We start from the raw sequence: 15,816 nt of genomic DNA on the forward strand, positions 1-15,816 counted from the left end.
TCTCTTTGCAGTTTATCTATGGTGTCAGCATACCTTGCAAGGGAAGTTACTTACATCAAATAACTTTTCTATATACATTTCCTCATTGACCTTTTCTCGAAGAATATCTTGGTTTTGCCGAACAAACATAATATAGGTGTCTGCCAGATCCATTCCTGGTTTCTGTTGTGAAGGAAAAGCAGGGGGAACAAAATAACATCAGGTCTCAATTGTGAAATTATTATTTAATCACACCCTGAAATATAATTTTAAAACTTACAGTCATAACATGAGCTTAAGACTAAACCAACAGTGAGCATCTTCAATACATTCCATAATTAAAGCAAATAAAAGTTTATTACTAATGTTCACAACTTGAGATCAAATTGAAAATACAGAGTTGTAGATCTGTAGATATCTTTTCTGTTTGTTTGTTAAATGGCTATCTTGAAAGGCCAGTATATCAAGCAGTATACATGAACAAATTTTTCCAAAAATTTTCCATGTGTAATTAAATTTATCAATTGCAAATACAATTTACTTTGCATCATCTCTGGCTGGCTTATCAATAATATTTAAAAATGTGTGAGTACCATGGCTCATGCCTGTAATTTCAGCACTCTGAAAGACTGAGGCAGGTGGATCGCTTGGGTCCAGGAGTTCAAGACCAGCCTGGTCAACATGGTGAAACCTCCTCTCCACAAAAAATAAAACATTAAAAAAAAAATAGCTGGGTGTGGTGGTATGCGCCTGCAGCCCCAGCTAGCTAGGAGGCTGAGGAGGAAGAATTGCTTGAGCCTGGGTGGTTGAGGTTGCAGTGAGCTGTGATCGTGCCACTGTACTCTAGCCTGGGCAACAGAGCCAGACCCTGTCTCAAACAAACAAATGAAACAAAATAAAACCAAACCAAAAAGTGTTAGCTTTCCTTAGGGTGCCTCCCTCAACTATTATGGGTGTTCAAGGAATACAAACTAAATTTTTTTATTAAGCTGAGTAAATTAGGAGGAAGATATTGGGGAAAAGATTTAATATATTACAAAATGAAATATAAAATATCTTGTGGATTATCCATTGCTTCTACCCAATATTTACCAATATTATCTGAACAATTTATTTCCTTTTAGAAATGTGGTAAGAGTATCAATGAACTAGTTTCCTGTGTAGAGCCAAAGACGTGGATTAAATACCTTTCCAAAGTTATCTAACATTTGGTGTCTTCTAATAGTAGAGGAGGTAATACAATTTCTCCTTGCTATAGATGCTACAAAGTCAGTACTAGGAAGGGATAGACGCCTGCATGGCTGCTAAAGACTTTTTCTTCTTGATTTATATTTAGCTCTTTCTTGAACTTCATGTAGCTGGACTAGATAATGAAAACTCTTGCTTGTGCCATGTACACCTGGGGTTGGTTCCTAATCTGTATTGAATTATTGATTAGAGTATGACATTAATAAGAACAAAATGATAAATATCTATCATTATGCATATCTGCTACCAGTTAGATAGGTAGATCTATTAGATTAGGTAGATCCATCTACCTAATGATAGATAGGTAGAACTGATGCCCAAATAAGTCAGTTAGCCTTGCATCATTTCATATTCACAGAACACATCTATAACCTTTGTCAGCAGACTCATTTGCAAAAGTAAATATTATAAGAAAATTAGGTGAGAGAGGATACGGGCCATTTAACTATTACCATTGCTGGAAAAAACAACTCAAGGTATACATGTGAGTGATGCTAGGACAGTGGTCACATCTTCTCCCTAAATGAAACAGAGTTCTTGCCATTTTTTTTGGAGGGGTCATATTGATATAACATAATAAAATTGTCCATCTCTTAACCAATATATAGTATAGGCAATGAGCATGTCTTACTTATTCCACTTATAAAAAATAATTTGATTTTTTTGTTACAAAGTTATTTCTGTGCAGTAAGAATTACTGCAATTTCGTACTGCTCTTATATGTAGCCTAAAGGTCAATATATACCACATAAATTCAAGGATCCTTTCAACATCACCCTGATACAACATTAGCTGTAACTTGAAATAACTATATAAATGTCTTTACTAGTCTTTCCTTTAATAGCATTCATACACAATGTTGGCAATCTATTTTCAATCTAATGGAGGCAATTTATCAAATTCATTCCTTCACTATTCTAATAATTCTCATGAGCAATGTTTGAAAGTTTAAACAATTACAGATAGTCAATAAAAAAGCTAGACTGTTTTCTTCCTTGGGGCAGGGGAGATTATACATTAGTTTTTCCAGTGAAGAGGCAGGGTAATTTGTACAAAGATTACTACTATTAATACTTGAAGGAGGCCGGGCGCAGTGCTCATGCCCTGCAATCCCAGCACTTTGGGAGGTCGAGGCGGGCGGATCAAGAGGTCAGGAGATGGAGATCATCCTGGCTAACACGGTGAAGCCCCAAACCCCGTCTCTATAAAAAAAAATTAGCTGGGTGTGGTGGCTTGCACTTGTAGTCCCAGCTACGTGGGAGGCTGAGGCAGGAGAATCGCTTGAACCCAGAGGCAGAGGTTGCAGTGAACCGAGATTGCACCACTGTACTCCAGCCTGGGTGACAGAGACTCCGTGTCAAAAAAGAAAAAAAAAAAAACTTGAAGGAAACTAACTCCTAAGATACATATTTCTCTCTGTGCCTCTCAAACTTTGTCAAAACACTGAAAATGAGAACATTCAGAAAACCTACTGCTGCAGAACAAAAATGACATAAGAATGATTTTCAACACACAATAGCAAGTTAGCTCAGTATCTGAGTTTCAGGCAAGTACCCAGAAACAGGATGCTGTAATGTACAAAATACCAAGGTAGTTGGGTACAGCCCAGTTGAACTGGAAGTTGAAGAACAAACAAATGGGAGGCTTGTCTTTACTACTATTTCTTCCCACCCCAACCCCATTTGTGTTTCCATCTTTTAAAGGCCACTGCTTAGACATTCAGTTCAGTCAGTCACTAGACCTATCAGTCTCAGTGGAAACTAAGTTATAGCCAGGGAGACTGAATAATAATGACTTTAAACATTCACCATAGACACTAGGGTAATTTCTTTTCTGTTTCCTTGATCACTTATGAGATTAGACTATCATGAAACACTGTCCAGGAAGAGTTTATCTTCCACCATCTAAAACTAACAAACGGTTTACAGTTTAAGCCTGAAAGAAAATGAAATGCTTTTCCCTATTGGCAGATCCAAGGGCTATAATACTGAAATTTCTAAGTTGAGACAGTTCTACAACTTTATAAGGAAAGAAAAATCTCTGGTTGAGGATATGAGTTCGTTGTAAAAAATTAAGTGTTTCCTTTTCTTTTCAAAATTGCATTTTCTTCCCTTTTGGCAAATTAAGATCCACTTGCCTAAAAAGCAAACCCAGGATTCTTACATTCTTCATTGGAATTATTTCCTTCTTTATCATTGAGCTGTTTACTTATTCTTGAAACTGTGACATATGGGAATTTCACACCTAGTGAATATATTTTCATGTAGCTTGTGGCATGAGTGTATAATCATTAAAAGAATATACATAAGTAAGAGTAACTGCAACAGCTGGTGACATTTACCAATTAGAATTATAGTTCTTTAAAACACTTTATCCTTCATTTGGTGTATGAAGGGTAATTATCTCTGATAAATTGCTGAAAAAGATGTAACTTTCCTTTTAAACAGTTTCTACATACAGTACAAATGTGTTTGGATAGAACACATTATCGCTGGTTCAATGCTCCCATGTGCTAAGACTCTGTTTTATTATGGTGGTAAAATTTACACACTGCAAGTCACTGCATCTAATTCCATTAAGTGTTATCTTAAAAGAAAATGAAGTTTAGTGAGAATAACAACAACTAAGTATGATAGTACATTTTTGTGGGTTTTTTTTTTTGGTGTGTAAATGAAAACAATACATATGCGTGCACTGTAAAGACAAACTATAACTACACATTCTGATACAAATGCATGACTACCCAATTATATCAAAAGAGTGGCCTGTTAGACTTCAACAGCTGTGGATTTGGATTACCTTTTATTAAGAATATTGTATTCTAGAGAGCCATATTTAGAAATATCTTCTGAATTGGTAATCATAGTTTTCTTAATATGAGAAAAATAACAAAAACCATATAGTCAGTACTCTACGTATTAAATGCCTTAGTTCACTACACACTAACTCTTCCATCTTGTTTATTAAGACAGTAATCTCTAAATCAAAGTAGCAGTTCCTAAATTACTTTTAATCTCATTCAGAAACTAATAGAATTTGTCTAGCACAGTTATAGTAAAAGAACACAAAAATCTAAAAAAATCCCTCATGAGCACAAAGGGATCAAGAACTATGGGAGGAAATGAAGTATTTTAAGGTGAGTTCCTCTGACACTGTATAAGTAACCGAATACATCAGTGAGTGAATGAGTTTAAGAAAGGGTGCAGACTCCAGCATTTTTTTTCAAGCATTAATCACTAGTTAACCTAGCAAGATGAACATGCTGTTTAAAAAGAAGAGAAAAGAATTCCTTGTTAATTATATGCTGCAAATGCTCTTGCTTCCTGCTGCTACACCTAATCCCACAGGTGCAAGTCTTCGCTTTCCCTATTCATGGGTAGGTGGGTGCAACACTGCAGTCATTTTTCACGGCAACAGATTTAGATACAGAAGAAGCTGCTTAACCTTCCACTGGAGGTTAACAATACACTACACAAACACTGTCATGGTGCCTATTTAACAAGGAGACAAATTTTTAAATATGCTATTCCAATCTCAAAGCTTAACTAGAAGCTACAGTGTAATTGACTTAATTTAAAAGTGCACTTCTCATAACCTAGAAAAGCATGCCTTGAAGAAACAATCAAGAGTGGAAGTGTAATATCCTGAGTTATGATTATCTGCATGCTTTGTAAATGAAATACCTGTGTCTGGCCATTCATTACCATTTGAGAAAAAAGGATCATGTAAGATACAAGACAATAAATAACATGTCTTTGAAATTTGAAATTGTAGTAGGAGCAATTTATATCTCAACTCTGGCATTTAAGAGTCAGTAAAAAATTATAATTGATCATAGAACATAGTTCTACAAACACATAATTTATCTCAGGTATTGTTAAAAACAATATTTTCTTTCACTATTTAATATATCTTTTAATGTTCTGGCATTTATCTATCAATTTCTGTATTTTCGTATTTGAATAAAAATGTTCTGAAACTTTTCAAAAGCATTTGAAGTAGTTTAAGTAAGTTATATATTCTCACATACTTAAAAAAGGTTTTTTCATATATTCATAATTATGTTGTAAAAAACCATAGTTTGCCAAGTTTTTACAAAGTAGATTTATTATACTGTATTCCCACAGAAAACCAAAAGGAAATACATAGAGATTACAGAGCCTTCTAATTACATTTATGCCAACTTATATATTTAATAAATATGATGGGAAGAGAAACAGTTGATAAAGAGGGAGCTGGATGCAGTGGCTTATGTCTATATTCCCAGTGCTTTGGGAGGCTGAGGTGGAGGATTGCCTGAGGCCAGGGGTTTGAGACCATCCTGGGCAACATAGCAAGACCCTGCCTGTATAAAAAAGTAAAAGATTAGCCAGGCATGGTGTTGCATTCTGTAGTCCCAGCTGCTTGGGTGTCTGAGGTGGGAGGCTGCAGTGAACTATATGATCCCACTACTGCCCTCTAGCCTGGGTGACAAAGTAAAACCCTGTCTCTAAAAATAATTTTAAAAGGGGCAGAGAGGCCGGGCGCGGTGGCTCAAGCCTGTAATCCCAGCACTTTGGGAGGCCGAGACGGGCGGATCACAAGGTCAGGAGATCGAGACCATCCTGGCTAACACGGTGAAACCCCGTCTCTACTAAAAACACAAAAAATTAGCCGGGCGAGGTGGCGGCGCCTGTGGTCCCAGCTACTCGGGAGGCTGAGGCAGGAGAATGGCGGGAACCCGGGAGGCGGAGCTTGCAGTGAGCTGAGATCTGGTCACTGCACTCCAGCCTGGGCGACAGAGCGAGACCGTCTCAAAAAAAAAAAAAAAAAAAAAAGGGGTAGAGAGGAAGACATTTAAACAATGAACAAGTCACAAATATATGCATTTTAAAAATAGATTTTTAAAAACCAGGAATGAAAAGAACTCATTGTTATTTAGAAAAATTCCAAACTATTATTTAAAGAATGAAGCAGCCAGTCAACATTTGTTAAATTTAGCAGTATTCAAAATTCTATTAACATTATTTTACATTTAGGTACTTTTGACTCCAAATTGGGAGTAGAAAATTCTAAATTAAAAATAATGACACCTACATCCTTTTGAAAACAGTTTTTAGATTTAGAGCATATAACGTGTGTTTTAAGTACGTATATTTCATTCAATCCCACAGTTCTAAGGAGCTGTCCCATTATTGCAGAGTTCTTGCCCTGGATCAGGGTCTTCTGTTACTTGAGTATAGTTGGTAAAAGGCACAATCCTACCTTAATGCTATGAAAGTATCTGATATCAGAATCTATTATAATTAATGCTACTAAAACTTAGGTAGTCATATTACTTTTATTCTTAACAGTCACATGAATGTCTCACACTATTTCTTCTAAGTAGTTACATAATTTATACATTTATAGGTCTAGAAACAGTTATGTAGCATACTAATGTTACATTTTATTGTATCACTGGGGAAAATCCTTTCAAAGTGACGTTTCTTTTAAATATTAAAATAAATATTGGATGATAGTTTAAGATATTAGCCTGAACTACTCAAGGAGGCAGGTTAATTTTCAATTGAGATCTATGGGTTTACAATGCCTTCCCCATTTGGGACAAGTATCTTGCTATTTCTGATCTATGGTTAGATGACTAACATCCCAGAGTTTAGGGGAATAGCTGCTAATACGGTAGCACCAAGCGCAGAATGTGCTAATGTGTACACTACCTATGAGCTTTATACTATTATATTCATGAGTAGCAATCATAATGATGATGAAGGTTCTAAATCTCTCAGTTCACTAGCCTTTCCCTCATCTGTCTTCAGGTGTGTGAATTAGAATAAATACTACATGATGACTTGAAGAAGTAAATGATGATGAAGGTTCTAAATCGCTCAGTTGAATGACGATGAAGGTTCTAAATCTCTCAGTTCACTAGCCTTTCCCTCATCTATCTTCAGGTGTGTCAATTAGAAAATACTACATGATGACTTGAAGAAGTAAAATTAAAATGCTGCATTATTTCATTGTTAGCTTTTAAAGTTTAGATGGACTGGGATGGATTTACTCAGCTCAATTTGGAACCATTCAGATTTTGGCTTAAGTGATGCCTCAGGGTGCTAGAATGCCAGTGTCCGGAGGCAGCTCATGGATTTACCTTACGTAAGAGAGAAAAGAGAGAAAAGCCAGACAGATAAAACCCAAAGGAATAAAGAAGCAAAACATTCATCTGGAAAGCACAACACATGACCTCCTCCACTCCTAGGCAAATGAGGCTCTTAATCTGGTCCTGGTGTGCATCCCTCTCTCCAGGTGAATATGCCCCAGTGGGCAACAGCTCCACTCCCCGAGTTCTGTCTGGCTCTCATGCTGATGTAAAGCTCCGCGTATTCAGGTGGTGTTATTTAAGCAGTAAACAATATCAGAAGCAAGGAAGCAAAAGAAGGAAGAGGGAAAACACTAATGTCACTGAACTGACTGATTATACCCTAAAAGCCACCAGTGATATACGCAAAGTGTGTACTATTCTAAAAAGGAACATAAATGAAAAAATAAAAAGCTAATATTGTTCACTCTGTGGAAGGCAACTAGTTTTTCTTTCGGTAACTGGTCATGTTCTTAATTAGCGAGCGGGAACTAGGGAGTAATGCGTGGGAGCCAGAAGCACCATTCCAGATAGAAATGAGAACAATGTATTGCAATAGTGCTTTACATTTACAAAGCATATTCATGTTAATGTGCTCATTGAATTCTGAATTCTCATAAGAACCTACTGAGGGAGGCAGCACAGGGATTATAGGTTGGTACAAAAGTGATTGTGTTTTTCGCCATTAAAATAATGGCAATACTTTTAAATACTATTATCCTCACTGCATGGGTGGGAAAATGGAAGCCCACAGATCAAACAGCTAGATAGGAGCAAGGTGGAAAATGAACTCAGATCCTCGACCCCATATCAAGTCTGTGCAGTTCAGAGGTGGGTAAGAACCACCTTTTGGAGATTTTGAAATGAGAAATCTTTGCCAATTATCATAAAGATGAGAGAATATTTGAGAGAATTCCTAATGAAGATAAGAGAAAGATTAGCCAACTCCTTCATCTTAGGACAGACTGCCAAGATCAGGCACCAGTATGATTAAGCCAATGAAGAGAGACAGTTTCTCCTTCCTTCCTCATTGTTTTGGTCTTTTCTTGGCCACAGTAATCTTTATCGTATCCTCCAAGTCTCTTCAGCTGTTTCACCTTAGTGTCTAGCATAGAGTTGGTATGCAGCGTGTGTGATAATGTTAAAAAGAGCATTTTAAATAGGATTTTTCACATCAACACACATCGTTATACCCCAAAATGTCCTGTAACTGGTATGACAATAGAATAAAATTCCAGAATCAGAGTTGGAAAGAACCTTTATTGTCATCTTGTCCTATTTCCCACATAATGCAGAAATATTCAGTACCACACCTGGTGAATAGTGGTGCAGCTTTTACTATGTCACCTTTGTACATAACTATTTTTTTTTAAGTTTTGTCTTACACTGATTTCAGTTCTGCTCCCACTCGTTTGTAGTCATTGTTCCTAGTCCTATCTTCTTGACTGATACAGGCTTAGGCTGTTCCTTTTTCCAAACAGGAGCCCTTTACATATTGATCAGGGCTATCTTATCTCTTAGATTTTTTTCCCTCTTTCTAGGAACAGTCAGATTTCTTTTTTCTTTTTTTCCTTCATAAGTCATTATTTCCAGATCCCCTTAAGTAGCCTGGCTGCTCTCTAAGTAAAGTAAAAAGAAAATGTTGTCTTAAAAGAATACAGATGTGACTTGTTCACAATCATACAGATGCGATCAATACAGTATAAGTGAAATGATTATTTCCTAGAATGTAGATACTAGATTTTATTGTAATCAATAATAATAATAATGTATGATAATAGCTAGCATTTGTTGTGCACTAATTCCATTCTAGGAACTGTGAAAAGTGTTTAACATAGTCACAGTAAGCCTATAAGAGGTGTAAGTACATCTCCATTTTACAGATGAAGAAACTGGTGCCTAAGGTCACACTGACCACAGATGAAGTGATGGAGCAAGAATTCAACTGCTAGCAGTTTGGTTCCTCAGTCTGTTAGTAACCCCTCTGTCACACAACCTCCATAGATCTATATACCTGATTTTTTCAAAAAGTAACTACTCCATATTATTGTCAAACCTGATCTTTTATACAACTTTTTAACATACCTTTACTATCAGCTACCTCTTACCTATAAGTTGTAGGTATCTTACCTATCTTATAGGTGAGCAAAACTTTTTTTTTTTTTTTGTGGGAGGGGGTTAGTAAAATAATTTAAACCTGCAGAATTTTTGGTTTTGGCTTAGTATTTCTATCTGTAAAGATAATGTGAACATTTTCATCCTCGTCCTGCATCTAATTTCTGTCAGATCTGAGTTCCCTTCTAAGTTACTGTTGAATAGGACAGACTCACCTCATCCAGGTCTTGCTCTTCCCTTCCTTGCCTTCCTTCCCTTTCTTCCTTCCCTTTCTCACTCTTTCTTTCCTTTCTTTTTCTTCCTTTCTTTCTTTCTCCTTCTTTCTTTTCCTTCCTTCCTTTCTCCCTCCCTCTCTCTCTTCCTTTTTCTTTCTCTTTTCTTTCCTCTCTCCTTCTTTCTTTTCTTTTTTTTCTCTCTCTTTTTTTTTCAAATGTCTGATGTCTTTGCTAGCATGAACATTCCAAGGTTCTATGATAGGGCCATAAACTGTATAACTGCCACAGAACTTCTCCCCAAGATAGGGTTGTCTAGCCAAGAGCAATCTATAAAACTATACTGAAGGACACAGCTCATCACTTAGATCAGAAAGATATCAAGGAGAATCCTACCAACTTCTTTGCCGAGAGGCATGTGCCTGGAATTTATTTCTGTTCAGGACCACACTGAAGCATTTTTCTCCTATGCATAATTTTTTTCATTCTTAAAGTATCATGAGAAGTATACATTACAAAGATACAAAAGAACATGTTTATTATATTTAGATGATTTGATTTGGGTCATTTTCTGTTAACTCATACATCTTCAACTGTGCTATAATTATAAGGAATACCTGACAAATAAGTATGTTCTAGAAACATGAATTCCTCCTTTTCTGCATACGAATGTCACTTAACTTCATTTGTAATTTTCACCTTATAGAATCAATTTATTTATTGCTTTAAAAACATTCCAGCCAGCCACGGTGGCTCATGCCTATAATCCCAGGACTTTGGGATGCCAAGGCAGGCAGATCACCTGAAGTCAGGAGTTTCAGACCAGCCTGCCCAACACTTGATGGGTAAAATCCCATCACTACTAAAAAATTCAAAAAAGTAGTCAGGCGTGGTGGCACACGCCTGTTTTCCCAGCTACTTGGATGCTGAGGCACAAGAATCACTTGAACCCGGGAGGTGGAGGCTGCAGTAAGCCAAGATCAGGCCACTGCACTCCAGCCTGGGGGACAGAGTGAGGCTGTGAAAAAAAAAAAAAAATTCTGGTAAGTGATAGTATAAGAAGGTATTGCCTTCTTATCCAGAAAACGTTTTCCAGCTTTTTATCTTCTCATCATCTTCCAGGGGGAATTTTTGGGCTCTCTTGTCTCATAGAGAGAACTGGACAAGAACTCACAAGGTGACAGAATATTAAAGTCAAAAGAACTAATGCAGTTAGGTAGCTTATTCACTTATTTTATAGATGACTAGACTGGGGCCACTTGAGTAACGCCCAAGGTCACACAGTTTCAAGGGCACATAGCCACATACAATTAACGGTAAGCTATTATTAAGTCCTTGGTCAGTGCTCTTTTCTTTTAATAAGCATTTTATTTTAGAAAAATTTCAGATTTACAGAAATACTGTGGAAATATTAAAGAGTTTCCATATAACTCATACCCAATTTCCCCTGTTATTATCATCTTACATTAGTATGGTACGTTTGCTACAATTAATGAACATATATTGACACAATATTGACTGAAGTGTGAGCTTTATTCAGTTTCCCTTCATTTTTACCCAATATCCTTTTTCTCTTCCGTGATGTCATTCAGGATACCACGTTACATTTAGAAATTTAGGTCTCCTCGGACTCCTCTTGGTTGTGTCACTTTCCCCTACTTTCCTTCTTTTTGATGATCTTGAAAATTCTGAGGAGTATTCTCAGACATTTTGTAGTGTATCACCTATTGAGATGTGTCTGATTTTCTTTCATGATTAGACTGTAGCTACAAGAGGAAGATCATAGAGGTAAAGTGCCATTTTGATCACATCCTATCAAGGGCTGATATTATCAGTATGATTTATCACTGCAGAGGTTGACCTTTGATCAACTGGCTGGGGTAATATTTCTCAACTTTCTCCATTGGAAATTTATTCTCCCCATCTTCCTTTGCATATTGTACACTTCGGAAGGAAGTGACTATGTACATCCCCCACTTAAGGAGTGGGGATATATGATCCACCTCCTTGAGAGGGAAGTATCTATATTAATTATTTGGAGTTCTTCTGCATGGGAGAACTGTCTTTTCTCCCCATTATGTACTTCAATATTTACTTGTATCAGTATGCACCAATGGATATTTATTTTATGCTTTGGATTATAATCCAATATTACTTTACATATTTGCTTGCTCAAATTATTCTAGCTTAGGCCACTGGGAGCTCTTTCCATCATCTGTTGTGTCTCTTTGAAACACAGAGTTTCCAGTTTTGTGTTTTTTGTGAACATCTCCTTTCTGTCGCTACAAGATGGTCCATGTTCATCTTGTATATTTTCCAGCATCAGCCATTTCTTCAAGGAGCCCTGGTTCATTTCTTTAAAGATTAGAGAACAAGATTTGAGTGCTATGTGGGCTTGTTGCTACTGGGGCATCACTGTTTCTAGGCTCTCTGAGCTAACAGAGCAAGAAAAGGTATGTGAGCACATTAACACGTGCATATACATATATCTAAAAATACTGTTAAATGTAACCAGCTCTATCTGTACTAAGCTAAAGACAAATTCACACTGGTATTTCCAACTCTACTCCATTACAGGATCATTCTAGTCCCCTTCCTTTGCTTGCCTCTAACCTCACTCCAACAGTGAGAAACCTGGCTCCTACCAACCGCCATCCATTTACTTAATTGTTCAATTCCAATACACACATATAGTGGCTTCAAAACTGTTAAACTGTGGAGAAAAACTTTATCAACCAGAGTACAATGCTTATTTGTAAGTTCCATTTTCCCTATTCTTACAGACTCCACTAATTTCCAAAGTTACTCAGATCAGCACTTTCCCCGCTCCTCTTTCAGTGAGTTTATCTCATACATTCACAATAGAATTATTTTATTATAGTTTCCATTCCATCCTGGGATTCTATGATCACTTAGTTGACCTTTAAATAATTGCATATACTTAGGTTCACTCTTTTTGCTATAAAGTTTGGTTTTGACAAATGCACAGTGTCATGTACCTACCATTACAATATCATACAGAATAGTTGCTGTGTTCGAAAAAATCCCCTGTATTTGAACAATTCAGCCCTCCCTGACCTTGAACTCATGGCATCTACTAATCTGTTTATAGTCTTTATAGTTTCGCCTTTTGTAGAATGTGATATAAATGGAATCATACAGTATGCAGCCTTTTCAATTTGGCTTCTTTTGGCAATATGCATTTAAGATTCATCCATATCTTCATGTGAGATGAGAGCTCTTTTATTTTTGCTGAATAGAATTACATTGTGTGGACGAACCAATGGTTATTTATCCATTCACCTATTATAGGACAATTTTGGTTGATTCCAGTTTGGGTGATTATAAATAAAGTTGCTATGAACATTTGTGCACAAGTCTTGGGGTGGATATATATTTCAAATCATTTGGACAAGTGCTGAGAACTGTGACTGGTGGGTTACATGTAAGACTATATTTAGCTTTAAAAGAAACTGGCAAACAGTTTTCCAAAGTAACTGTAGCATTCCTACCAGCAATGAACGAGAGTTCCTGTTGCTCTCTTATCCTTGTCAACATTTTGCTGTTGTCAGTTTGCTTTTGGATTTTGGCCATTCTAACAAGTACATAGTGGTATCTTCTTTTAATCTGCATGTTCCTAATGGCAAATGATATTGAGCATTTTTTCATAAGCTTACTTGGTATCTGCATATCCTGTTTGTATCTTTTGCCTGTTTAAAAAGTTTGGTTGTTTGTTTTCATATTGTTGAGTATTAAGAGTTCTTACAACACTTTGGATACAAGTCCTTTATCAGATATGTGTTTTGCAAATATTTCTTTCCATTTGTGGCTTACATTTTCATTCTCTTAATAGTGAATAAGAGTACACTTATCAATTTTAAGTCCAATTTATCAATTTTTTTCCTTTCGTGGATTACGTGGTGTTGTATCTAAAAACTCATCACCAAATCCAAGGCCATATATAATTTATCTTATATTTTCTTCTTGAAGTTGTACAGTTCTGCATTGTATGTGTGTCTAGGTCTGTTTTCAGTTAATTTTTGTGAAAGGTGAGCCAGCGCTCTTTTTCTCATGAGACTCTCTTAAGAGACAGCTTCAGAGAGGCATACTTGCCGGAGTTTGAGTATAAAAAAGAACAACGGCCAACAAGACTTCATAGCTTTTAAAGCTAATATTCACAGGCATTAACAATAGAAGTGTAATGTCCATAACTGAGGAAGGAATTCATCACTTTGTAATCTGCCATGGTCAAACCACATCTATGGTATAGTATGTTCTGCTCCAGGGTGCAATTTGATTAAATGGTGACACTGATAAGCTAGAATTCCTCTAGGGTAGTAATTGCCATGGTGAAGAGTCTGGACATGATTGCCACAGAAGTGTGCATAATAATATATCTGGTTCCCTATCTCTTTTGTCTTTAAGATTGTAAACCATTTGAGGGCAAGAAATGTATATCTCATCATGTATGCCCAGGACCTAGCACTTAGTATGTGCTAAATAAATATTTAAGTAGTGGGTTTAGTGAATAAATTGAGAATGTTTAATCTAGAAAATAAGGATTCCTCAGACAACAGATGCCTATGAATAGCCACCACACCTTCTGGGAAGAGGAGGCATGAAAATTGTCATTAAATATGCAAAGAACTATCATGCAGAAGAGAGATTAGAATGAGGATTAATGGGTAAAATGCACCAAGACAATTTCAACTCACAATACTTAAGAGTAGGCTGCCATATGGTCATCCTGTAACCACTGAAAAAACTAAACAGTACCCAAGTGAATCTTTGTAAGGGATATTAGAGGAGGGGTTACTTGCACTGAGAAGGGAAGTAAATGAACCATTTTCTGTCTCCTTCAACTCTGAAATTCTATGGAGAGAATAAACTAGTAGAGGGCCAATTAAAAACCTCAAAATCTCTAAGAACATGAATAATTTTGACGACACAGTCCATTTGTAATTCAAAATCAACCAAAAACTATATTGTAACATGTGTGTTAGGAAGTCCAATGTGATATATACAAGATTATTTGTTTCTTACTTTTTAAGATATCAAATATAAAATCTCCCCCTAATTCTCCCTTTCATGCTGCTGCTTTGTGGGGCTCTACACATGTGATTTTTTTCTACTTATGGTCCAGCACTGATTCCTTGATTCCAGGTACAAGAAGAGGAGGGTGTGAAGACTTCTTTGGGAAACATTTGTAAAATAAAAAGTCTGGTTCCAAAGAAACCCCATGCAAAGGTAGAAAAGTCCAGGGCCTTCTCATTTAAAATACTCATTTATAACTACAGCAGCAATAGAACTGGAGACAAAATGTGGTTGTGTAACCTAAAAATAAGAGCTATCTACAACTGATATATAAAGCTTGCCAGTACTCAAAACTGCTACCATTTCTAATGGCAATGTAGAGGTATAATGTTCTTCAAATACAAAGAGCGAATCTGTATTCCATCTAGTCTTAAATCGTAATTTATTTTTCATTGTGCTCTAATTCTAATTCTTTGAAAATTGACATATGTGCCAAAATAAATGATTAAACAGAACACCTTAGGCCTTGATCATATATGTGATAATAGAATTTAAATTAAAAACTAATTCGGAATGATGATCAGCTTAAAAATGCTGCACAACTTGTTGGTTCTGTTTACCATGTGAATATTCTCATTGTAGCTAAGTCAGTTTCATGATTTCTGCTCATGGAATCTGAATTTTGGAACAACTTATGAGTTATTTCCCAAGAATTCTATGAAAAACCAAATGTTAAAATAAGTGACTATTGATTTATATAACACTTTTTCTTTATATATTTATATAACACTAATTCTTTAACCTGTTCATCTTCATCATTATTTTACCTTCTATAAGAAACCTGTCAGAGCTTTCATGTAAAGGGGAGGAAAAGCGAGCAGTTTTTCTATACATAGTGTGAGGCATTTTCTACCCCATCCTAGAGTGCTAAAACTTCCCTTTGCAACTCAGGTGATATGTTCTTATAATGAATTGGCCTCCTTAAGAGTTTCTGAGTTACAACAGAAAACGTCAACGAAATAACCTTGTCACGCCTTGTTATGAAGGTTAGCGCTTGCTTAAGGAAAATAAACTACTCCCTAAGGGAATGGCACTGATTTAAATATATGA

At 36.2% G+C, this 15,816-nt stretch overlaps 1 protein-coding gene across 16 annotated transcripts in view; it reads right to left on the reverse strand.

Annotated features, from left to right (window-relative positions):
* The window catches only part of CADPS2 (calcium dependent secretion activator 2), a 576,693-nt gene that overhangs the window by 27,302 nt on the left and 533,575 nt on the right, over window positions 1–15,816 (reverse strand). For all 16 annotated transcript variants that reach the window (XM_025379676.1, XM_025379667.1, XM_025379666.1 and 13 more), the window contains one exon: window positions 55–162. In XM_025379676.1, coding sequence (XP_025235461.1) covers window positions 55–162 — 108 coding nt within the window. The remainder of the gene's footprint in view (window positions 1–54; window positions 163–15,816) is intronic.

The sequence above is a fragment of the Theropithecus gelada genome, chromosome 3, assembly GCF_003255815.1.
Source record: "Theropithecus gelada isolate Dixy chromosome 3, Tgel_1.0, whole genome shotgun sequence".
NCBI lineage: Eukaryota > Metazoa > Chordata > Mammalia > Primates > Cercopithecidae > Theropithecus > Theropithecus gelada.